At 40.1% G+C, this 26290-nt stretch overlaps 1 protein-coding gene across 3 annotated transcripts in view; it reads right to left on the reverse strand.

Moving 5' to 3' along the window:
* Positions 1–18832, reverse strand: part of SPHKAP (SPHK1 interactor, AKAP domain containing) — a 160829-nt gene extending 141997 nt beyond the window's left edge. The window contains exon 1 of one of the 3 annotated variants that reach the window (XM_019838800.3): positions 18251–18831. In XM_019838800.3, coding sequence (XP_019694359.3) covers positions 18251–18282 — 32 coding nt within the window. In that variant the 5' untranslated portion in view covers positions 18283–18831. Of the gene's footprint in view, positions 1–18250 lie in introns of all 3 variants that reach the window. The other 2 variants (XM_019838801.3, XM_023259769.2) reach the window with 2 other exon arrangements.
* Between the last annotated feature and the right edge of the window lie 7458 nt (positions 18833–26290).

Consider the following 26290-nt stretch of genomic DNA (forward strand, 5'->3'; position numbering starts at 1 on the left):
CTCAGGGAGGGAACGCAGCCGACCATTAAGCTTATTAGCCTGTTTCTTTGCAAAGTAGAAACGAATGTGTCCTAGATAGGAGATCATCGTGGTGAGAAAGGTCTTCCCTTGTGAAAGATTTAAGCAAAAATATGCCAACTAAGAGGACGAGACTTTTTCTTTCCCCTTCAAGACCTATCTTGAGATAAGATTACTATGTTTTTTTTTTTAATTTTTTTTTAACGTTTATTTATTTTTGAGACAGAGACACAGCATGAATGGGGGAGGGGCAGAGAGAGAGGGAAACACAGAATCGGAAGCAGGCTCCAGGCTCTGAGCCATCAGCCCAGAGCCCGAGGCGGGGCTCGAACTCGCGGACCGCGAGATCGTGACCTGGCTGAAGTCGGACGCTTAACCGACTGCGCCACCCAGGTGCCCCAAGATTACTATGTTTTATGCATACCTTCGCAGTGTCTACATGCTGATTTCTCAGAGAATCTGACATGCGGGTCTCAAATGTAGCTACATCCTGATTGTGACAGACCTACAAACAGCAATCACAAGGAAGCTTTATATACGTGTGTTCTTGATGTGTACTGTGGGGTTGCCTAACAGCTCAATTCTTTTCCACTGTAGATGGAATAGAGTTTACCCTCCCAGCCAAAATTATAAGTGTAAGGCTGACCTCAATAAATAGTAGGAGTTATACATATCAGACCTTTTAGCCACTGATTCAGTTACCTTTGAGTTTCTCATTCTCTTAGGCAAGACCTTCCAGAAACGCGCAAGCGTTTCATTTTTCCTAAAATGCTCAATCAAAGTAGAATTTCTTTCTAACAACGTGCTAAGGTCTAATAGCCACTTTGTAAGCAGAAAAAGCAGAATGGAGCATAAGCCTTTCTAAGCAACCATAAAGCTAAGTAGAAATCTGCGTGCACTTTTTTTTTAATTCCTTCAACCAATAGCTACTGAGCACCAAGCATTGTATGAAGAGCTCAAGACACTGCAGTAAATAAAACAAAAAGCCTTGCCTTCACGGCATTTATGTTGTAATGAAGGAGAGAAACAAAAAAGCAATACATAAAACTAGAATAAGGAAAAGGACACCTGAATATTATTCTAGTGAAGTAAATATTTTCATAGTGTTTGCTTAGCTTTCTCTGCATAAAAGTAACGAGAATTGGGGCAAGAAACATTAATATACAAGTTCAAGGTAGTGAAATAATTTAGCCCAAATCACACAGCACATCAAAGAACGCCTCAGACCAGATCTGTCAATTCCATGCCTTGGGATTTTTCCATTACAAAGCACTGTCTACACGGTACCCAAGGTAAATTAAATGTTCCCAAAGAGTTGTGTATTGAATATCATGAAAATGCAATCTCTGAATTATCTGAAAAATTAGATGTATATCTGAATATTTCAGGCTTCTCCACTCACAGGTTCAAGGAAAGCAGGACTCGACAAGAATAGAATGAGGCAGCTGGGTAGTCAGCAGTGGAACACCTGTTATTCTCTTTTCTATTTGTTTTTTACAGAAATTACTTTCAGAGGAATTCAAAGTCTATTTGCCTCACTGCAGGTGTTTCTATTACTGTAGCCTATTAATATGGCATTAAAGGAGGTATTATTTGGATGGAAAAGCAATGGAAAAAAGTTAGGGAGCAGCACGTTTGTAAGGGGAAGGGTATCCCCTGCCCACAGGGACTACTGGAATTTGGATGAGTTGGACTGCTTGACTATTGCTAGGAAAGCCTTCTTTGGAGAGTCTTGAAAATAAATACCTTGGCTGAAATATTTTCACTGATTATTTGAATGTCTGCGGAAGGGCAGTAGTTGTTCTGTCTAGGTTGAATAATTATGATTCTTGAAAGTAAAGTCACCAAGAAAAACAAGGAACCAAAGCTTCAATAATGTCGCTATTCATTAAGTCACAGTTAGTCGCCTGCTGCAGAGTGATGTGGAAACGCCAGGGGCAAAACAGCATGCCAAGCTTAGTGCAGCTAATTATGACTGATATGCTTGCAAAAAGTCAGGAATAATGCAGAGGACTGGATAACACCCTCACGGATTCACTTCCTCCATGACTTTGCACTAAAGCAAAGCAACTGGGAACATCATCCAGTGGGTTTAATCAGTGCTGATGTTCAGTGTTGATCCTCTATTCGAACAACTCCTATTTATTGTACAAATTGTCCACTAACTGCCCTGGGGAGCAGTGGAGTCAGGGTTCCTGTCTAGGTTGTGGGACCTCTAGATCTGAGCTCTCCACCACCGTCCCACTAACCAACTTAGACATAGTCCGTGTTCCTAAAGATGAGGTCAAAGCAAAAATTGTACCAGACAAAACTCGGCAGGTACAGAAGACTTTATGCAGGGCTATTACAAAAGGAGGGAGAGAGAGAGAGAGAGAGAGAGAGAGAGAGAGAGAGAGAGAGCGAGCACGCAGAATGTAGTCTAAACTCAACATCATGAAAACAAAGAGTGGGAGAATTTTTAAGAGCAGACGGGTGGTGGTGGTGTTCATTGGTCTTACCCAAAGGAAAAGTAAACTTTCTCATATCTTCATGGCAGCAGACAGTTTTATAACTTGGAGCAAAGGTGCCTACACAAGCTAGGCTCTTCCCTTCCTATAGAAAGTGGGAGATCGGGAGATCGGGGTGCTATCTCCCATGATGTTTATGTTTCAAAGAGACTTTCTCCAGGTAATGGAATTCCAAGTAGTGTCTTAACAAAAACTTTCCTGGGTTGTGAAACACAATAAGAGGCTTTTCAAAGGACTTATATCTCAGAGGAGCAGAGAAATCATTTATAAGCACAAGTTTTCTAAAGAAAATGCTGTAAAGAAAGGAAAGCCTGGGACTGGAGTCAGGAATATGATGTCTGAAGTTTAGCCAGGCTGAGGGGAATGTCAAGTCCGTCTTGGTGGATGGACTGCGGGTGCTTCCAACATCAAACCCTTGGCTTCCCTTCCGTCCTCATTTCTCAGCACAGGGAACCACACATTTCGCTTCTACACCGTCATCACTATGTCTGTGGAAATAATTTCTATAAAAGTGTGTCCTTAAAATCTCCGTCCAGACTGATCTACTATTTGTTGACTACTCCTGGGAATATGGTCAGGCACTGGGAGCCAATCTGTGACACCTAGTTGGTTAGAAAAGGGAGCAGAGGAATGTGGCATTCCCTACCCCCAGCTTCCAGGTAAGGGCTTTAGTATGAAAACCTTCATCACCTTGAGGAAGGTAGATTAAAGAGCAGTCAATTCAGCTTGGTTTGGTTTTGAATGTATCTGCGAGGCGATGCTGTCAGTGGAATTAGCGAGATTGGAAACAGGAAGTGTGTAATGTCTTATTAATCATGTCCGTGTTCTCTGTGATCATGACATTCAAATTTCTTTAGTTAGAACTATGTGAACCTTCTCAATTAAATGCTTTGATGTATTTATTTGGCTAAAGGTAAGCTTTTATATGCCAATCAAAGATACTTTGATGGAACAATGTTTTTTAAGTGTACTCTTTCAACATCCTATAAACCTTTGCCTGTTTGTAAGGCAATCAATGCTTGGATCCAGTGTCCTGGGCTCAGTGCCCCTTTCCTCACATGGACTTTGCTAGTCTTCCGGGAGATATTAGCATCGACGTTCTCTGCGCTAACAGAGAAACGTGGCTCAAGGAGTGTTAGGTAAAAGGTATATTTAAATGATTCATCTTCCTTGGTGCTTTTCATACACTCAATCTAAATCACCACATGTGCATCAAGAATAGACCAAGAATTGTGAGACATTTCGGAAACAGAAAGACTTCTGTAATCTTAACTACGGTGGAGATTTCCAGACGACTGAGTTTTTGAAATATTCAATTGCACCTGCATGGCTTCATTAGATAATCGGCTCATCTACAGATAACGTTTGTGAAGATGGAAAAGATTTCCAGCAGTGCCCTTCCCTGGAGAAAATCTGGTAAACCTGAAGTCACTGGAACTTATCTGCCCCCACCAAATCAGGTGTCCTTGTTATTCATTAGCCTGTCCCTGCAGTTTCAAGATTGTATGAGAAAGCAAATGGACCGACCACTAACAATTAGTCTCTGGTGAAGATCCCTCCCCAGTTGAGTGTTTGTCTCTGTCCACTGCATCAATACCTTTGATGGTTGTTTTCTGTTGATGATTTAAGAGGTTGTGATTTTGTCTAAATGAAATGCTAATCAACTGAAATAAATCTTGGAAAAGATGCGGGAAGAAGAAAATGATGTTGGAGAACTCTTTCTCACATGTCAAACCATCTCCAAATAAGCGTCTGGCAGAGTGAGATCAGTTAATTTTGGAAGAGAAAAATCAATGAGGGTGATGACGTGACAGATATTTTCACAAGAGATTGACTTGAGAGTCGAAGAATTAAAGGGAGCACCAACAAAATTGATGAGGGCTGCTGAATACAGAACTAACACTGTTTATGATATTGTGACCAAAAGTGCCATGTTAACGACAATTTTGACGGGGAAATTGGATCTTCCAATCCAATCAACACCGAACCCATTATCTGTTGTTTACATGATTCATACTGACTTTCTTATTTTTAAAATACTGATCAAATGAACTAATTTGTATAAGTTGTATGATTTTTAAACATAACGTTTCCAATCAGATGTCTGAGTCGCATTCGCTGTTTAATGGCATTTCCTCTTCTTTGTCGTGAATGTACTTCAGGTACTTTTTCCAGGTTCCACTCATTCTTACATGATGAAGATGGCACACAAATCACTGGCTTTCATTCCCTCCTCTCAAATAAGCAAGGAAGTCTTGCCCGCTATTTTTTTTCCTTGCTCCCAACCACCATACCAGTCCCATATTGTCTTCAAGGTTAAAACTTGGATTAGATCTTCACCTTTTCCGCCTCCCTCTTTGTCTGTGCCTTGTCCATCCTATGGACAATATCTTAGACCTCGTGGAAAAACTGAGAAAAATGCCATCATTAATATTTTGTTGATATGCTTTCTCCTTCAAGAAGGATGACTGGGATCTACATGGGCTGATGTGATTAAGGCTGGGAGGACAACTTCTCTGGAGAACATGTTCTCTGGATACTGAATTGCCTTCTTGGACACTTTTTTAATAGTGATTCATGTGATAAAACTGCAGCTCATTTTCTAAATGTCAAGGTTCTTATGAAGTCACCACTTTCTTTCTTTCTTTCTTTCTTTCTTTCTTTCTTTCTTTCTTTCTTTCTTTCTTTCTTTCTTCTTTCTTTCTTTCTTTCTTTCTTTCTTCTTTCTTTCTTTCTTTCTTTCTTTCTTTCTTTCTTTTTTTCTTTCTTTCTTCTTTCTTTCTTTCTTTCTTTCTTTCTTTCTTTCTTTCTTTCTTTCTTTCTTTCTTCTTTCTTTCTTCTTTCTTTCTTTCTTTCTTTCTTTCTTTCTTTCTTTCTTTCTTTCTTTCTTCTCCTTCCCCTTCCCCTTCCCCTTCCCCTTCCCCTTCCCCTTCCCCTTCTTCTTCTCCTTCTTCTTCTTTTCCTTTGCCAGAAAGGAAGGCTAATGGTTTAACAGAATGCTAGGTCAGATCACTGACTTCTGGATAATTAGACAGGTGAAGTGTATGCACCTATTTAATTTCTATTTTGAAGCACTGTTAATTCGCTCAGAAAAAAAAAAAGTAGAAATTAGAAGTCTTCAGGTTATACTGAGTGCATACGTCAGCAATGAGCTCGTCATGTTGGGCCAAGGTTTCACATAGAAGAAAATGACTTCAGCTAGTCCTGTATTTTTTACCTGAATGTTATTTTTGGTTTAAATTACTGCAATAAATTGTTTGCATAAACTAAGTGGGAGTAGTGGTTACTCCAGCGGTAAATGAATGAATAAATCTATTCATAGGCATTAACTATCAAAAGTTACTTATTGCATTCTTATTACGTTCTCATTATAATGTTAAAAATTATAGATTTTTAGAACAAAAAGCAATTAAGTGTGGTGTTTAACTTATGTTAATATTAAAGTATAAAGAGAGAAAATCATGAAGTCTCCTTATATCTCTGGAAGCAAAGTCAAATATTTAAGAATTCCTCTTTTACTTAATGCATTTTAATACCTAAACAAAGTATGCTAAAATATAAAATTTACAAACTTAAAAGGGCACTTTTAGGCACTAATACTTGATATGAATTGATATCCAATACGTACAGATATATTTCTTAAATGTGTGGATAACATTGTGGGGTTTCTATTATTTTATTTTTTAAGCTTATTTTGAGAGAGAGTGAAAGGGGTAGGGGCAGAGAGAGAGGGAGAGACAGAATCCCAAGCAGGCTCCACACCGTCAGTGAGGAGCCCGACGCAGGGCTCGATCTCACGAATCATGACCCAAGATCATGACCCAAGCTGAAACCAATAGTCAGAGACTTAACCCACTAAGCCACCCAGGGGCCCCACATCGTGTTTGATAAATAATTAAAAATTACATCTCACAAAGCTTTAGCATTCTATTTTGTTATATGTTTATTCTGAAGCAGTTGGCTTTACTTTAATCTTAATTATCTCATAATCATTTTAAAGAAACTGCTTCTAACTTCTCAGATACAATCAGGCTATCGTCAAAGAAAGTCTAATTAAATACACATAGACCATTATCTTATATGAGTCCCAGTTTGCCACAGATCAATTTAATTCCTCCAATACACAGAAAGCATTGCTTATAAATAAAATGATTGATTGTGTGAGTGACTTAATGATGGATATTCCATCTTGTTCCATGAAGAATTTGTAACAGCTAACAGAAAAGATAGCTACAATAAAATGGTAAAACAGAGGTTAAAATTCAAGGCTAAGGAAAATAGAAATTATACCAAAAGGCCAGTATCATGGTTCAAAACAGCACACATATTCAGGCAATAAACTCCTACATGTTTGTTACAACTGAATTTTGAATTTGTTTTGGGGATTTCTGAAGCTGAACTGAAATGGAAACATGAGCAGTTATACAGATATCATAGTTCTTGAGGAAAAGTAAAGAAGGTATTTAGATGTGGGTGAGAGACGAGTTTGCTGTGCCAGAAAATGCCAAGAGCTTCTATGTTTTGGACCTTATTATTAGCATTATTTAAAAAAAAAAATCCAATGCAATGGTAAGTCAAGAGCTCAAGGTTTTATTCTTGGCCCTACCTCCAAGTATCTGTATGATTTGAATAATTCATTTTAACTTTTCATGACTTCAATTTCTTTATCTGTAAAGGTAGGGGATTTAGCAAAGTGACCTTTACTGAAGTTTGTTGTAGCTCTGAAATCCCATAATCAATGGGTTCCGATTTCTCCAGCACAGAGAGAAATCATTTGATCTTTTCAAAGGACATATTTTACAGGTAAACTTCATTTTTTTAAGGTTTATTTATTTGGAGACACAGAGGGAGAGACAGAGAGCAAGCATGGTGGGGAGGCAGAGAGAGAGAGGAAGAGAGAGAATCTCAATCCGGCTCTGCACTCTCAGCGCAGAGCCTGATGCGGGGCTTGATCTCACATACTGTGAGATCATGACCTGAGCCAAAATCGAGAGTTGGACGCTGAGCCCACTGAGCCACCCAGGCGCCCCTATAGGTAAATTTCTTGTTAGGGAGAAGTTGTTTTAAGAAGTTATTTTTAAGAAATTGTTTAAAGAAGTTAAGGATCCCCTGTCGATCATGTCAATCAAATAAGAGAACTGATCAGTTTTGTGAGCCTGAGAGACGTCACTCAGGAAATGAAACAAGAAACCAGAGTCAGCGTGTGCCGGGTGGGAATCTACTTCCTAGTGCGTCTCCTTCCATTGGCAATGCCACGTGCCTCCACAGTGATCTACGAGGAGAGCAGGAAATCAGTCTTGCTCTATCCCAGAATCTTATCGGTGTCAGGAGTGAGTGTCTGCTCACTAACTGTTGCTTGATGTCTGACCCTCCCGTCCTTCTCTTCTGTTGACATGTTACCAGAATTACTGTGCTGCATTAGAAGCATCTAATGTGAAGTTGGAGGTCTAATGTCATTGCCTATCTTGAACATGGTGTGGAGTCAAAGTGGTCTTTGAAAATCCCTTATGAGGCTCATAAATCACGGCATGCTGAATTTTGTGAAAAAGTCTTATGAAGTTATTTGCGTGTACGTGTGTACTATACAGAAATGCAGAATATGTAATAAAATACAAGATAAGTATAAGCTTACCATCTTTTCAATAATGAGAGAGCCAGAGAGACGAAAAAATTTGAAAAAGGAAAATGAACATGTAGCATTGAATCTGCACAAGTTAAATGTGCTCATGGCATGCCATTATACCCCTAAATAGCAGCAGCTCTGTGGGACTGTGAAATGGGGAAGGTGTGAACTGATATCAGGGTGAGTGTCATTCCCAGTTCACTTTCCATGTCCTCAGGAGGAGAGACCTACAGGCCACAGTTTTCATTGCTATTATGTGGAGCTGGTCCATAGGGCCTGCTTCCTGACCGCTTCAACAGGTGGTCAAGGTGAGTTCCATTTCTCCCTTTCTCCAATCCCCTCCTCTTATCACTGCATGTTAGTGATGAGAATCTATGGAAGTCCAGAGCAAAAGGAGAATTCTGTGAGGTCCCTTGGAAACCTTCATGAGCCAGTCAATAGCCCATCAGACTATCTACCATTTCAACCTTGAAAGTGACAGGGTCAGGCACAACGGGTCAGGTTACTGTGCAGTTTGGAAAACCTCCAAAATATCAGACGATTAACATCACAAAGGTCTATGTCTTGCTCATGTTACCCATCCATCACGGACTGGCTGAGACCTCTGCTTCAAGCTGTGCTCGGTCCAAAACTCAGGCTGATAGAGCAGCAACTACACGAAATATGTTATACACCATGGCGGAAAGCTGGAGAAATGAAGCAAATCATACATGCCCTCTTTAACACTTCCACTTGGAAGAGACATGCCCCTTCTGCACAATTTGCATTGACCCAAACAAATCAGATGGCCATACCTTGTACCAAGGAGATGAGCAAGTGTAATCCTTCCCCACACTTAGGAAGACAGCAGGAAATATTTGCTGGATAGCTTTAATGACCATTGCAACAAACAGATGTGCCAAAGAGTGAATTCTTTAAGGTCTCCAAGTCCACTTCGATCTGGCCTTATGTTCTTAAATAAACTTGAGGACGGCTCAGCTACATGAATGATTCACATATCGCAGTGAAGAAACCAACCATCCTGTCACTTTTCCCCTTTATTTAAGAAAGAAGGAGGAGACAGGCACCTAGGTGGCTCAGTCAGTTGAGCATGTGACTCTTGATTTTGGCTCAAGTCATGACCTCAGGGTTGTGGGATCGAGCCTGCTTGGAATTCTCCCTCTCTCTTTCTCTCGCTTTCTCCCTTTGCCCCTCTCCTCTGCTTGTGGGCTCTCTCCCTCTCTAAAATAATTTTTTCAAAAAAAGAAACAAAAGAAAGAAGAAGGGGAGAGAGAGAAAGGGGGCACTCTTAGTAGCATCTCAAGTGCTCTTTCAGAGCCAGTACGATGAGTATTTTAGTTAAATTAATCCCTGTGGTGGGAAGAGTAATGGGCCCCCAAAGATGTCCATGGTCAAATCCCCATAACCCGTGCATATGTTATTACACGGCAAAGCAGAATCAAGTTTCAAGATGGAATTAAGGTTACTTATCAGCTGACCTTGATGTAGGGAGATTATCTTGGGTAATCTGGATGGATCCCAGTGTAATCATCAGGATTCTTAAAAGTGCAAAAGGGAGGCAGAAGAAGAGGTCAGAAGTCAGAAGGACATGAGGTAAGAGCTCAACCTACCATTGCTGGCTTTGAAGATGGAGGAAAGGTGCCATCAGGCAAACACTACAAGCAGCCTGTGGAAGTCAGAAAAGGCAAGGAAACAGATTCCTCCATAGAGCCTCCTGAAAAGAATGCGGTCCTGTCAACACCTTGATTTGCTTCCCGTGACACCCGTGGCAGACTTCCGACATACAGAATTTTAAGATAATATATTTGTGTTGTTTTAAGCCACTGATTTTGTGGCAATTTGTTAAAGCAAAATAGAAAACTAATATAACACCTTTATGTTTTTTTAAGCTGACTTGTACTTCTTTTTTTTTTTTAATTTTTAAAAAAAAATTTTTTTTTCAACGTTTATTTATTTTTGGGACAGAGAGAGACAGAGCATGAACAAGGGAGGGGCAGAGAGAGAGGGAGACACAGAATCAGAAACAGGCTCCAGGCTCCGAGCCATGAGCCCAGAGCCTGACGCGGGGCTCGAACTCACAGACCGGGAGATCGTGACCTGGCTGAAGTCGGACGCTTAACAGACTGCGCCACCCAGGCACCCCCTGACTTGTACTTCTAAAACCATGGCTCCCCGAAGGAGTTCTGTTAACTGTTTCCATAATTTGGTGATGTGGTGTGTATTTTAAATCAAAGGAACAAAAAGAAGCACAGTGGTCTGTAAATTATTTTTTTTAGAGAGGAATTCTTTCAAACCATATGTCTAAATAAGTCACCTCTTCTGTTTCATGCAGAATGTGGCTTGGTGTGCATGTAGAGGTTTTGGTGCCTGGATTCTTAGACCTCTTTGGGAACAAACACAAACTTTTAATTCATGGGCTTGACTCCACTGGCTGTCATGTGCTGGGTTTCCACTGCTTTCCTCTGCAGGAATTTTGTGTCAAAATCTCTTACAGTATCCACCTGTCTTCACAGCTGCTTTTGATTTGGAAACCATATTTTGAGAAAGATTGAATCAAAAGACATTTAGAAAAAAAATGGCATGTTGAAATTATATACTAGGCTCATCAAAGGCAAGAACGATTTCTTACTCATCATTATATATGCTTCGGTAACTTTCTTAGAATAGGAGTTAAAAACTGTCTGAAATAAATGAAACCATGTGGCATGAATAAGTTCTAGGTCTCCATAGTGGGAATGTACATGTATCATGAAATTAAGAAGGGCAGTGATGTAGTGATACAACATTTCACACACTGGAATATGAAAGGCAGGGTTCAAATTCTGACTCTGTCACTCACTAATTGAGTGATCTTGGGCAAGTCATTTAACCCTATTAAGCCTAAATTCCTTCACCTTTAAAACAGGAATAAAATAATTGCACTGACTTCCAGTTTCCACTCGGGGAAACTCTATCACACTTGTATAGATAAGATGTCTGGCTTTTAATAAAAAAAAAAAAAAAACTTTACGTCATGTGAAAAGGTAGGGGGAATAAAACCACTTGCAAGGGATGGACAAAGCAACCAATAGAACCAGATGTGACTATGTCACAGATGTTCAACTATCTGGCAAAAAACTCAAAATAATGATTATTAGGTTAATGACTCTGGTGGAAAAGGTACAATGCGTGCAAGCTCACAGGGGTAATTTCTGTAGAGGAAAAATCAAATGAAAATGTTAGAAATGCAAACCACTATAATTGAATGAAGAATTCCTCTAATAATTTCTTCAGTAGAATCAACTCAGCTGAGTAAAGAGTCAATGAATTTGAAGCAGGTCAATACAAACTACTTAAACAAAAGGATAAACAATAGAATAAAACTAACTAACTAATAAAACTAACTAACTAACTAGCTAACTAACTAACTAACAAAACCAAGCCAGAAGAGAGTATCCAAGAGCTGTATCCTGATATATGTACTGTCAGAATTCTGGAGGGGAAAGACAGAATGAGAACAGGGTAGGAAACACATTAAGAGATCACGTATTTATTTTTTTCAGAATTATTAACAGACACCAAACTACAGATCCAAGAAGCTCCGAGGACACCATGTGGAATAAATGCAACACACAGGTGCACGTGTGCACACACCCTCCCCCCCTCCCCCACCTTGGCCTATCACATTCAAACTGCTCTAAATAAGAGATTAAAAAGAAAATTTTGAAGGCAGGCAGGAAAAAAGGACAGGTAACATTGAAAGGAGCCAAAATAAGAATGAAAACCGTTTCTTAGCACAAACCGTAAACCCAGAAGACGATAAAGTGTCATCTTTAAAACAATGAAAGAAAAAATATCTTGCCAACCCAGAAAGCTATACTCATAAGAAATGATTAAAAAAGTAAAGGAAAAATTGACATTTTTCCAGGCAAACAAAAACTGAGAAAAGTCATTGCCAAGAGACATTCCTTATAGGAAATGTTAAAGGAAGTTTTTTTTTGGACAGAAAAAATATAAATAGTAAATTAATAGAGAAGATAAAATAGAATCATTAAGGAATTCTCAACCCAAAGGAAGGCAGAAAAGAGGAAAAAAGGAACAAATAGATAACACAAACAGAAAATAGCTAGTTAGTTGGTGAATTTTAATCCAGACTTTCTAGAATAATAAATATGAATGGTCTAAACATACTAATTAAAAGAGATTATCAGATGGGATTTTTTTTAAAGGAAGATAGCCTGTCTATAAGAAATAAATTAAATACGAAGATTTAGACAGGTTAAGAGTGAAAGGACAGAAAAAGATAAACCAAGAGAAAGCTGGAGTAGATATGCCAATATCAGCTAAGGTATGCTTATGTGGGCTGTTCCTCAGCACTGATTTTAAAAATCGATCATGAAACACACGTACTTAGAGGAGTTTGTTAAGTATGATAATCAGCAATTCTTATAATGGTTGCCTCAATGTGGATAACCACAGTCTTGCAAAATTCTTTAAAAAAATAAGATTTTGCTATGCCTTCTGTGAGCATTATGCTGCTCTCCCTATGGGGAGGCATTAAAAATAAGCCAACCAGAGTGCCTGGGTGGCTCAGTAGGTTAAGCATTCAACTCTTGATTTCAGCTCAGGTCATGATCTCAGTTCATGGGATCGAGCCCCACATCAGGCTCTGCACGGACATCGCAAAGCCTGCTTGGGATTCTCTCTCTCCCTCTCTCTGTCAAAATAAATAAACATTTTTTCAGTTAAAAATGAACCAATCCATTCTCTAAGCTGGACTTTTTTTTTTTTTTTTTTGGATGGGTATATCGCTTCAGTTTCTTTAAATGCCTTAACTTCATCTGTCACTTTTAGGAGAATGAGATGTTCATCCATATCAGGCCCAATTGAGAGTCATTGTTTCAGTAAAGTCTATAACACTGTGGGTTAGAAATAAAAGCGACCCAGCAGAGTAGCATACTCAGGGTCTATATCACTACATCCAGGAGAAGACAGAAGAGCCACAGGTCAAGCAACTTGCCTAGTCACAGCAATCAATTCCAGAACAGGACTAAACACTAGGTCTCCTGACATCAAATACACCACTTTGCAAGTCTCCGTAGCTGTTACTCTCATGCACAGAATAAAACCCCATTAAAATGAATAGTACCAGACAAAGGCAACCCCTTGTGAATGAGAAGAGCTCTAACAGTTTATTTAAAAACTGATTATTGGGTATCAGATACATATTTTATACTAAAGGAACCACATGGACAGATACCAGGGGCCCCTAAAAGTGTATGTGAAATGTGGGATTATCGGTGGACTTCTAGACTCTTTATAATATTGTTTTTATGGTAAATTGCCTTCAGAGTTTGTCTCTTCTTCAGATACCTATTATGCTACAGCAATGTGGATCTCAGAGTCCTCAGTACCAGGACTGACTAATTCCCAGTTTCTTTCTCTAAAGGAAATAGTACCTCTTGGGTCATGTTTCCTTGAAAATTCTGAGTTGGAGAATGTGGTCACATCAGCACTGCTCTTTTTTTTTTTTTTTAATTTTTTTTAACATTTATTTATTTTTGAGACAGAGAGAGGCAGAGCATGAATGGGGGAGGGTCAGAGAGAGGGAGACACAGAATCTGAAGCAGGCCCCGGGCTCCGAGCTGTCAGCACAGAGCCCGACGCGGGACTCGAACTCACGGACCGCGAGATCATGACACGAGCCGAAGTCGGCACATCAGCACTGCTCTTGAAGAGACTGTGATTTCCAGGAATGAGAATGGCCTTCAGTTTATACTAAATTTAAGACAGTGTCTGTTGTTTGTCCTTGATCCTCAAATTGTTAGGAGTGATGGATTCATCTTTTCTGAGAGATATCTAGGACACAGAAATGTCATGTCCTATTGATTTTTTCTTTTTGTATAAATTCGAAAACAGATAACCTTTCAATAAAAACTGGATAGAAGACCATAGTCTAGTTTATAGTATTACCTTGTTTGCTCCATTAAAAAGAAAAAAAATCTAGTTGTTTTTCTCCAGAACCAGCATTCCTAGAGAAACGCCTGGAGATTCTGGCGGGTTGTAGTGAAATGTTGCTAGGTTAAACTTAGGTTTGGTTAAAATAAACTCACAGGAAATCTTAATCAAAAGAGTTTATTTTTTTCAAAAGTCGATCTTTGTTTGATAAGTTACTCATTCAAAGTGCCATATAAAAGCATTACTGAAATAGAATCCAGTAAGCCAAACGAAATGAAATAAAAAAAAAATAGTACAGTATAAAAAATCCAGGTGATTTAGGAAATGAGACGTCCCCTTTCTGAAGCTTCAAATTCAACTTTAGATGTAAGGTGACAAATTATTTCTGTTCGCAAAAATGACATTTTCAGTATTTGTCAGCTTTAAAAGATGACCTTGCTTTTAGGCTGCCCCCATGTGTTCTAACGATACCAGTGTTGGTCCCAACTGTGCATCAGAATCTTTTTCCCCCTTTTGAAAAAAAAAAAAAAGTATGGATTTTTAATCAATACAAGAAAGAAAATTAAACCTGAAGCCAGAAGAACTCTGTGGATGACTCAGTTTTGCTACATACTATTGCGTGGCTTTTTTTTTTTTAATTTTTTTTTCAACGTTTATTTATTTTTGGGACAGAGAGAGACAGAGCATGAATGGGGGAGGGGCAGAGAGAGAGGGAGACACAGAATCGGAAGCAGGCTCCAGGTTCTGAGCCATCAGCCCGGAGCCTGACGCGGGGCTCGAACTCACGGACCGCGAGATCGTGACCTGGCTGAAAGCGGACGCTTAACCGACTGCGCCACCCAGGCGCCCCTTGCGTGGCTTTTTAAATGCAATTCATTTAATTTCCTTTTCCTTCAAATTTTTCAACTAGGAAGGGGATGATTATATCTGTCGTATTCACTCACAGGGATGTGACTGATCGAACAATTTCATACATGGGCTAACACTTCATAAAATATAAACCTTAATTTACACACGCCAGTTACCAATGCAAGTGAGGGTCCCCTTCCGTCCATCACCAGTAGTTACTATATTGTGGTGCAGGGTACCACGGCATGGAACATCCTGGGTGAAGAATCCTGGGATTCTCTTTCATTTTCATAATACTTAGTTTTGCCACCTTAGCAAATCAAATAAACTTTTTGTAAAATAAATGACTATCTTAAAAACTTTCAGATTTCTTTTTTTTTTTTTTTTTTTGCTTTTTGTTTTTTTCTTTTTTGTTTTATGTTTTTCGCTCGAACTAGACTACTAGTCAGGATACAGGTGGGGTCTGGACCTATAACGCAACTAACAGGGAACATTTCATCTTTCCACAGCTCAGCCCCATTATTGGAAACACCTTCCAGCTTTGACAACCAGTGATTTAAAGAAATCTGTAATGTGACCCACATAATGTATTGTAGACTTAAAAGTGTCATATTAAGAACTAATTGGAGCTTTCACAGAGGTAAGGTAATATATAGTATAACAACCCAAAGAAGCATAAACAATTGCTTCAAAAAAAAAAAAAACATGCTTCAAAGTATCTACAGTGTATGAATCACATACAAGTTTTAGATCAATCTTGACAAAACACTGCTTGAATAAAATTTCGTTTATATCTTTGATTCACTGAAAAATTTCAGAACACGTAAAAGCCAACACAGCAAAAATTCTATAATTAACTCAATGTATAGCTAGATCATTTTCTTTTTCCTACCCCATTGCCAAACAAAATTTCTTCAATGGCATTATAATTCTTTATAGAAAAAGTGATTTATAATCACTCAATTTAGTAAACACTGAAAACATTATTTCATATTTAGACAGCACACATATTGATTGACCACAATTTGATTTTTTCTGACCATTGCCATATTCTTGTAAAAGCTTGTGTAGAGTTTCCAGTGATCAATTCTTTATTCAAAGTTTTGTGGACAAGTGGTATGAATAATATAGTATTTCCATACACTGTTTCGTAATTCTACTTTATTTTTTGTATATCAATGCTTGTGGCTTCCAATTAAATATTATAGAAAGTAAATTATGTTTCTTGTATTCAGTGAAATAGAGGATCAAACTAACTCATCTATTAGAGTTAACTGAATATCTCTCATATGAGTAAGGATGCTGATAAAATAGCTGAATTACTACACCGATTTGTGGAAATGTGATATGTCTTGGTGAATGGACAAAAATATTCAAGTTTAAATTCAAAATTTAATTTGCTGCAGCTGATATTAAATCAATATTAGTATTTTTACAGAGCAATATCATTGCCGTTGGTCCGCTCTTCATTAGGTCATTTTTTTTTTTTACAATACTGCAACAGAAATAATGTTAAAGAATAATTGGCAGAATGAATTTTAATATTTCAGAAAATGTCCCAGCTTTTGAATAGGAATACAATCTTGATTCAGGCCCAGCACCCTTGATCTGCAAACTTGCATTTAACGCAATCCGTCTCCTACCAGAAGTGTCTCTGTTGGAATGTGGGAATCACACAGTTTACCATTTCAATTCTCATGATCTCAGGTAGCGGAACCCCCAATTGGCTTCACTTTCAAATGCCTCACACTTTTCCCTAAAAATCAGTAGCAATGTGTGTGTGTGTGTGTGTGTGTGTGTGTACATATATATATACATAACTTAAAAAAAAAATCTTCCTGTGGTCTTAACTGTCTTTTTCGTGCATTAGGGCAGAATAGAAAGACTTCATGGTAGTTTGACCGTGTCTGTCCCCAGGGTTAGAGATTTTTCACTTTACAGCAGCTTCAGGCCAGGCATAGACACCACCGTGGGCCTTTTCCGACCCTTTCGCTACCCCGCAGAAAAGGGATGCTTAAAAAGGAAATTGCCTGTGGAGCTGGGAAAGCTCCATTTCATTACAGAATATAAATAAAGACTTCAAGTCTCTAGATGGCAGCCTTCAATGCGCTTGAAAAGCAGTCTCGGTCCTTTGCCACCTCCCCCCCCCCCCCCCCCCCCCCCGCCCTCGACTCTCATCCCCATCTTGGCCGCTTGGCAATATAGTATCGGCTGCATGTGTGCCCTCGCCCTTGGATGTTGGGTTTCGCTGCTCTCCAAGAATGCGAGCTGAAAAATGTTTATTCCTGTGCCCTAATCATCTCGGCTGGAACTGCCTAGAAGTGTGCTTGGGGGAAAGGGGGGGAGTAGGGGATGACAAGATGAGCGACACCTATAAGCCCCTCGCCTAGGAGAGGTGGGGCTGTGCGGGCGGCAGTGAGACCCCCGCACCCCCCTCCCGGAGCCGCAGCTCGGGGTGGCTCGCTCCGCGAGCTGCTCAAAGAGCGCAAAACCACCTGCTCGGCTCAGGGAACGGCGGCGCTCCAGCCTCAGTTTACCGCTAAGGTTTATGGGGGGGTGAAATATAAAAATCTCAGTTTCCCAAATTCGCAAAGGACTGAGTGTGAGGGAGCGCGGAACCGGGGCAAAGGGAGAGAAGGAGACCGGAAGAGACGCCTCCCAGGGAAACACGCTGCTCCCACCCGGCCGAGTCGGAGGCGGCGTCCCCGACCCACCCCGCGCGGGGACCCCAGGCTGGGGTGGAGGCCGGCGGCGCGCTCGGCCAGCGCAGACCGGCCTAGGATGTGGGGACGCTTGGGGCGGGTGGGACTGGAGCGGACCGGGTCTTGCCGTCCCAGGTCTCGGTGGGGCGCAGCCTGGGTGCCGTCGGGGATTAGGGGCAACCCCCCCCTCCTCCTTCGCACCCCCTTGCCCAGATCCAAATGCACGGGGATGGGGTACTCTGCCCTGGTCTCGCTCCTCCTCGGCTCATCCCCACCTAGGAGCCCGTCCCCCCACAGGGCGCGAAACCCGCGCAGGCTGTGCCCACGGAAAGTCTGGCTCCCGCCGCGTACAGCCGACCCCGGCCCCGACCCCCGAGACGGGCCCGGGCTGTCCCCCGACCCCGAGCCGCCCCGGCGCGCAGGCCGCACCCAGCTCCGCGCCCGGTGGTGCACTAGACGGGGGCCCACCGTCCCCCGGGGGCCGCTCGCTCGGCCAGGGCCAGACCAAGCCGAGCTCAGACCCTGGAGTCCCCGGAGCAAGTTCGGGAGCGACCCGGGGCGCGCGACGGAGTTCGAGGGCCACTGGGTGGGGCCAAGGGGGAAGCGGGTCTTACCTCGGTACGGAGAGCAGGGAGTTGCCATCCATTGGCGACGCGCGCGCGGGGGAGAAAGGCGGCAAGCGCGCGCGAAGGACGGAAGTCTGGCGCGAGGAGCCGGTGCCCGGAGCGCACGGACGGGCGCGCGCAGGCTGGGACCGCTGTCGGGGACACGCTCCGCCCCGGCCGGGAAGCGCTGCCCGCCGCGACCGCCGGGAGCTCCCCTCCCCGTCGCCCCTCCGATCGCGCTGGCTCGCTGGGCCCGAGCTCCAGCCCTTTGCCCTCCGCCGCCGCAGCCCCGGTCCAGGGCGCTCGAGGCTCCCTCGGAGCTTTCCCGGCCTCTCCCGGAGCCCAGCAAAGGGGACTCTGAATGTCTCTCTCCCCCGCGCCCTGCCGTCGCGTCTCCTCCCCTCTGCCTCTGGGGTGCGGCGGGTCTCAGCCCTGAAGTTGTTCACCCACTTTCCCTCGTTCGCGCTCTACTGCTGGCAATGCCCACATTCCCCACTGGTCGCGCACCATTCCCTTGGCTGCGTTGCTAGATCTGATGTTATTTTTGGTGTCTTCTACCATGTAATTGGCTGATAAGTCAGAGCAATACTGTCCTTGATCTCCCAACTAGTCTTTCTTTACGTGGCCTCTCCTTCCTGTTTTTGCTTCTCAAATTCTTCATCTAACTCATTTTGCTTAATTGTGACTCACTCACTTCTTGCCTGCTAGAAGCTTGTGTGCACATAGAGGTCTCCAAACCCATGACTGTGGTCATCCATCAGAGGCCAGCACCCAGGCCCTGGAAGGAAGGGCCGTCAGAGAAATCCCCAAGGGGCCTGCTTCAGTATCTCCTTGAGCAAAAATGACATTCGTTTTCAGAAGAAAGACGTCGGTGTTAACAAATGACTTTTGAGAGGACACTGTTGACTCTGATCCTTTTTCATTATAATATATATATATATATATATATATATATATATATATATATATTAAAAGAAAATCAGAGAGCTTCCACAAATGGGAAGATGGAGTGTGTGTATTTGCCCTATTCTCCTGGTAAGGGCAACTAAAAACTCTGGAGATTATAAAATAGAAGAAGACACAAAGGTACACAGAAGAAGGCAGACAAGCTAGGGAACTTGGGCCACAAGGACTGACATTGTGGGGAGTTCCTCGGTTTTCTTTTGGCTGCACATATCCCAGATGTGGGGCGGAAGAAGTTGGCAAACTGGAAATGTCGGTGGGTGCAGGCAAAACACCTCTCCTCTCTCTAGCCATAGGACCAGAAAAGGGGCAGTTTAACAAGACAGAAGATTTGCAGATAGTAATGGCTATGCTCTGGCCGAACACACACACATGCACACACACACACACACACACACACACACATCCCGTAGTCCCATCTTACCAACACCATCAAAAGACAAGTGGGAAACCCAGATTCTACTGTTTCGAGGCTCTAAGGAAGAATCCCAATTCCCCAGCTCAGCTGGTGTCAGAGAAGGCTGAGTAGGGAGCCAGGCATTTGTAGCCATCCCTCCCCATCTTGGTGTCCATGAAACCTGTATTTTCATACAGCACAGCAGTAATGATGCCTCCCCCCCCCCCCATTAGGCATGGCGGGGTGGGAGAATCAGATCTTTTGCCACCACCCAGAAGCAATGAGACCACATGGGAAACGATACCTAGGCACTTCTACCAGACTAGTGATGGAAGCTTAGGACTAGTGAGAAGCCTGAACCCCCATCCATATCTAGCAGCAAGGAGGACATCCCTCTCCCTCAAGTGTCAAAGAAAGTCAAGAGGGGAACCTAGACTCATCCCTACCTAGCACCAGTGAGGCAGCATCACCTCCCCACCCAGCCCCTTTGTCCTGTAGGAGCAGCACCGAAAGACGTCAACAAAAACAAATCTTTAAATGGGATTCACAGTCTCCTAACGTAATACCCCAAATGCAAGGACTTTGGTAGAAAATTACTCAGCATAGTAAGAACCAGGAAGACTCCAAACTGAATGAAAAAAAAATCAATAGATGCCAACACTGAAATGACAGAGATGCTATAATTATCTGACAAATAATTTAAAGTATCCATAATAAAACTGCTTCAATGAGCAACTACAAACACACTTGAAATGAATGAGAAATTGAAAGACAGCCTAAGAGAATCTTAGCAAGCCAATAGAATACATAAAGAAAAGCCAAAGGGAAATATTAAAACTTAAATATACAACAATCAACATAAAACACTAAATGGATGATTTCACAGAACAGTGAAGAGGGTGGAGGAGAAAAATTAGTGAGCTGGAAGATGAAATTTTGTAAATCATCTAAGTTGAACATAGAAATACAGAAAATAGACTTAAAAAACAAAAGCAACAGAGCCTCTGGAACGTGTGAAGGAAAATGGCTGAAAAATTCGTACACTTGGCAAAAGACATAAAGTTGTAGGTTCAGGAAGCTGAGAAAAATCCAGACATGATAAACACAAAGAAATCCACACTAAGGCCCATCACAAACTTCTGAAAATTAAGGACATGTGCAAAATACTGAAAGCAGTCATGGAGAAAGATTGCCTTACTCATCAAGGAAAACAGTTCAAATAACAGTGGGTTTCTTATCAGAAACCATGGAGACAGAAGTTAGTGACACGACATTTTTCAAATACTGAGGAAAAGAGCTGTCAACACAATATCCGTTGTCCAGTGAAAATATTATTCAGAAATGAAAATGAAATCAAGGCATTTTCAGATGAATGAAAACTAAGATAATTTGTCACCAATAGACCTACCCTGAAAGAATGGCTAAGGAAGTTTCTCTAAATGAAAAGGAAATTATAAGGAAGAAATCTTGGAACATCAGAAAAGAGGAACACCATCAGCAGTAGTATGGTAAATACAAAAGTATTTATTTTGTTTCAAATTTTCTAAATTATATTTGACAAAGCAAAAATTATAAATGATCTCAGATATGCTTCTAAATGTATGTAGAGGAAACATGTCAGACAGTTATAAAAGGAAGAAGATAAAGGGATATATGAGATTTTAGATTTCTATATTGTACTCAAACTGATAAATTGAAAATACCAGTAGACTATGGTAAGATATATATATATATATATATATATATATATATATGTATGTATATAATGCAATATGTAATAAATCATTAAGAAAAGCTATATAAATAGATATGCTCAAAACATTATGGATGAATGAAATTAAAATAATAAAAGTGCTAAGTAACCACAGTAAGGCCGGTAAAAGGAAACAGAAAAAAAAGAGAAAAACAAAAAAAACATAAAATGCCAATCTTAAGCCCTAGTATATTGATGATTACATTAAGTGTAAATGGTCTAAATACAATTAAAAGACCAAAATTGGCAGAGTGGAATAAAAACTTGACCAATTATATGCTGTCTGTAAGAAATTCTTTTCAAATAGAACTATATAAGAAGGGTGAAATGAAAATGTGGAAAAATATATATCGTGCAAACATTATTCAAGAGAAAGCATGTGTGACTATGTTAACATTGGGTACAATAGACATTAGAGCAAATGAAATTGCCAGAGGCAGAGAGAGAGATTATATAGTGATGAAAAGGTCAGCCCACCAAGAAAACATAGCAACTCTTAATATGTACATACCGAACAACAGAGCTGCAAAATATGTGAAGCAACAAACTAATAGAACAGAATGGAGAAATAGGCAAATCCACAATTATAGTTACAGACTTCAACCACTCTTTCTTAACAATTGATAAACTAGATAGAAAATCATCAAGGATATAAGACTTAATGGAATCATAAACCAATAAGATCCAATGAAATTTAGAAAGCACTGCACCTAAATAGAGCAGAATACACAGTTTTTTAAAAGTGTCTATGGAACAGATGCCAAGATAGACCATAACCTAGAGCACAAAGCAAATCTCAACAAATTTAAAAGAATTGAAAGCATATACAGTTGTGTTCCCCAACTGCAATGGAATAGAGAAGAAATCAAGAACAGAAAAATAAGAGAAAAATAATCCAAACCTTAAAAACTAAACAACACACTTATAAATAATGCATGGGTCAAAGAAGTCTCAAAAAAATTTTAGGGGCTCCTGTGTGGCTCCGTAGGTTAAACATCCAACTCCTAGTTTCAGCCCAGGTCGTAATCTCATGGTTCATGGGATTGAGCCCCATGTCGGACTCTGTGCAGATAGTGCAGAGCCTGGCTGGGATTCTCTCTCTCTCTCTCTCTCTCTCTCTCTCTCTCTCTCTCTCAAAATAAATAAATAAACTTTAAAAAACACTTTTAAAAACACAACGAATCCACCGAAGATGAAAATACAGCATATCAAAATTTGTGGAAATAGTTACCCAGGTGGAGAAATTTATCATAGTCAATGCACGTATTAGAAAAGTGAAAAATTCCCAGATCAATAATCTAAGCTCCTTCCTCAAGCACTTAGCCAAAAACGAGCAGAATAAACCTCGATCAAGAGAAGGGATGGAAAGAATAAAGAATAGAAATCAATGAAATTGAAACAGAAAAACAATTTAAAAATGAATGAAACAAAGAGATGCATCTTTAAAAAGATCAATAAAATTGGCAGACTTTTAGCAAAATGGACCAAAAACCAAGAAGGTACAAATTACTGACATTAGTCGGTAATAGGGGGTCATCACAGATCCTGCAGTCATCAAAAGATAAATAAGAGAATACTGTGAACAACTCTGCACAAGTAAATTTGACACCTTAGACGAAAAGGACCAATTCCTTGAAAAACACAAAGTCCTTGTTATGGGTTGAATTGTGTTCTCCCAAAAAAGATATGTTGAAATCCTAACCCCCAGTACTTCACGATGTGAATACATTGGGAAACAAAGCCTTCGCAGATCTCAGCAAGTTAAGATGAGGTCATTGGGGTGGGCCCTAATCCAATATGGCAGATGTCCTTATAAAAATGGGAAATCTGGATATGCACACATGTAGAGTGAAGATGATACGAAGAGACACGGGGAGAGAGCCATGTGATGAGGGAAGCAGAGATTGGAATTACACTTCCATAAGCCAAGGGGTGTCTGGGACTACCAGAAGCCAATGAAGGATCCTTCTCTTGCAAGTTTCAGAGGGAGCACAAGTCTGCTGACACCTTAATTTTGGACTTCTATCTTCCAGAACTGTGAGACAATACATTTCTGTTCTAAGTCCCTCAGTTAGTGGCATTTTGTTATGGAAGGCTTAGGAAACTAACACATTATCTAAACTGTTCCAATTTGAAACAAGTCATTTGAACAGCCCTGTAACTAGTAAGGACATTTGTAAGAAAGGAAAACCCTTCCTAAAACACTTTCCAGGCCCAGATGGTTTCACTGGAGAATTCTATGAATACTTAAAGAAAAAAATAACACCAATTCAACACAATATCTTCCCGAAAATAGAAGAGAAGTAAATACTTCCCAATTTATTTTTTGAGGTCCGTATGCCTTGATAGCAAAACTAGAGAGACAGAAAGTAAACTATAGACTAGTGTTATTCATGAACATGGATACAAAAATCCTTACCAAAATACTAGCAAACATAATTCAGCAATATATACACAGAATTATACACCCATGACTAACTGAGGATTATTTCAGGGATACAAGGGTAGTTCGGTATTTGAAAGTCAACATAAACCGCCATGTTAACAGGTAGAAAGAAAATAAAATACACGATCACATCAATCAGTGCAGAAAAAGTATCAAACAAAGTTGAAGAGCCATTTATGATAAAGAAGACTCTTAGAAAAATAGGAATAGAGGGGGACTTCCTGAACTTGTTTAAAAACATCCATCAAAACCCGAGAGCTAACATTATACTTATATTTACGGTGAAAGACTGAATTATTTCTCCCAAAGACTGGAAACAAGGTAAGGATGTCATATCTATTCAACTGTAATGCTGGAAGTTCTGTCCAGTGTAATAGGCAGAATAAGGAAATAAAAAGTCTAAGCAATGGAAAGGAAGAAATAAAATTGCTCATGCCTTCAGAATATGTAATTGTCTATGTAGAGCCTAGAGCTAAAAAATTGCAAGATTGCAAAATACAAGGTCAACACCCAGAAACCAATTGTATTTCTATATACTGGTAATGAGAACATGAACATTGAAATTAAAAATACATTGCCACTTAAATTTACTCCAGAAATGGAAGGCTTAGCTGTAAATCAAACAAAACATACACAGGACTTCTGGCTAAAAACTCAAAATACTGATAAAAGAAATCACACTCCAAATAAATTGAGAGACATACTGTGCTCATGAATTAGAAAGCTCAACAGTGTAAAAGTGTCACTTCTCCCCAAATTCGTATCTAGGTTTAACACAGTTTCTGCAAAAATCCCAGCAAGTTTTTTTTTTTTTTTTTTTTTTTTGATGTAGATAAGATTATTGTAGAAGTTTACAAGGAAAGACAAAGGAACTAGCATGGCTAAAACAATTTTGAAAAAGAAGAATAAAGTGGTAGAAATCAGCCTACTTGAATTCAAGGCTTCTCATGTCGTTAACATTAATTAAGACCGTGTGGTACGGGTGGGAGAATAGATAGATCAATGGAACAGAAGAGAGACACCGGAAATAGGCCCACACAAATGTGCGCAATCGATTTTTAACAAAGCTGCAAAAGCAATTCGATGGAGGAAAGAGAGCTTTTTCAACAAATAGTGCTGCAGCAATCGGACATTCCTATGTTAAAAAAAAATGGACATTGACCAAGTCTCACAGCATATACAAAAATGAACTTATAATGAATCTCAGACTGAGATGTAAAATATAAAACTATAGCACTTTTAGTTCAAAACATAGGAGAAAATATTTAGGATCCACGGCTAGGCCAAAGTTGTTAGACTTGGCAACTGCACAATCTATACAGAGAAAATTTGATACATTACATTGAGTTTAATATCTTTTGCTCTGAGAAAGACCCTATTAAGAGAATACAGACAAGGTACACGCTGGGGGAAGGTATTTGCAAGACATCTGTGTGACAAAAGACTAGTATCTACAATATATTTTTAACTGTTCCCAAAACTCAACTGTAAAAAACAAACAAACAAACAAACAAACAAACAAAAAACCATCCCACTAGAACATGGGCAAAAGACAAACACGTTTTCCTGAAGAGAATTTACTGATGACAAATAAGCATATGAAAGGATATTCAACCTTATTATCTACTAGGAAATGCAAATTAATACCACAATGATATTTCACTCTACACCTATCATCAGAATGACTAAAATAAAAAAATATTGACAAGATCAAGTGCCGGCTGGTGAGGATGCAGAGAAAATGAGTCGCTCATCATTTATCTGTTGCAGGTGGGAGTGGAAAATGGAAAAATCACTCTGGAAGCAGTTTGGCAGAGTCTTAAAAAACTGAACGTGCTACAGCCCCATGACCCAGCAATTTCACCCCTGGGTATTCGTCTCAGAGACGAAGTCTTATGTTCATACAACATCCTTACTTGAATGTTTTTAGCAGGCATAGCAGGTTTATTCATCACAATCAAAAACCAGAAGTGACATAGGCATCCTTCAATGGGTGAATGGTTAAACATCCATACCATGGAATACTATTCAGAAAGAAAAAAAAGTAAACTATCAATATAAGCAACAACCTAGATGTCTCGCTGAAGAATTGAGCTGAGTGAAAAAAGCAATTTCAATGTTACATTTTCATACCTATCTATCTATCTACATACATGTATATAATGTTTTTATATTATATATAATATATTTGTATTTTCATATTTATATATATAAATTACACACTTGAAATAACAAAATTGTAGAAAGGGAGAGCCATTGCCAGGGAAAGGCTGGAAGCAGGAGGGAAGTGAGTGTGGATATAAAATGGCACCATGAGAATCCTTGTAGTTGTGGAAATATTGTGTATCTTGGCCATACATATGTCAGTATCCTAGTTGTGATATTGTGCGTTAGATTTTGCAACATGTTACCATTAGGGTAAGCTAGTGTTGGAGGAAGTCATAGAGGGCATCTGCTGGTTGACCTGATAGCTACACCTCATCCCCTCTA

This window comes from Felis catus, chromosome C1, assembly GCF_018350175.1.
Source record: "Felis catus isolate Fca126 chromosome C1, F.catus_Fca126_mat1.0, whole genome shotgun sequence".
NCBI lineage: Eukaryota > Metazoa > Chordata > Mammalia > Carnivora > Felidae > Felis > Felis catus.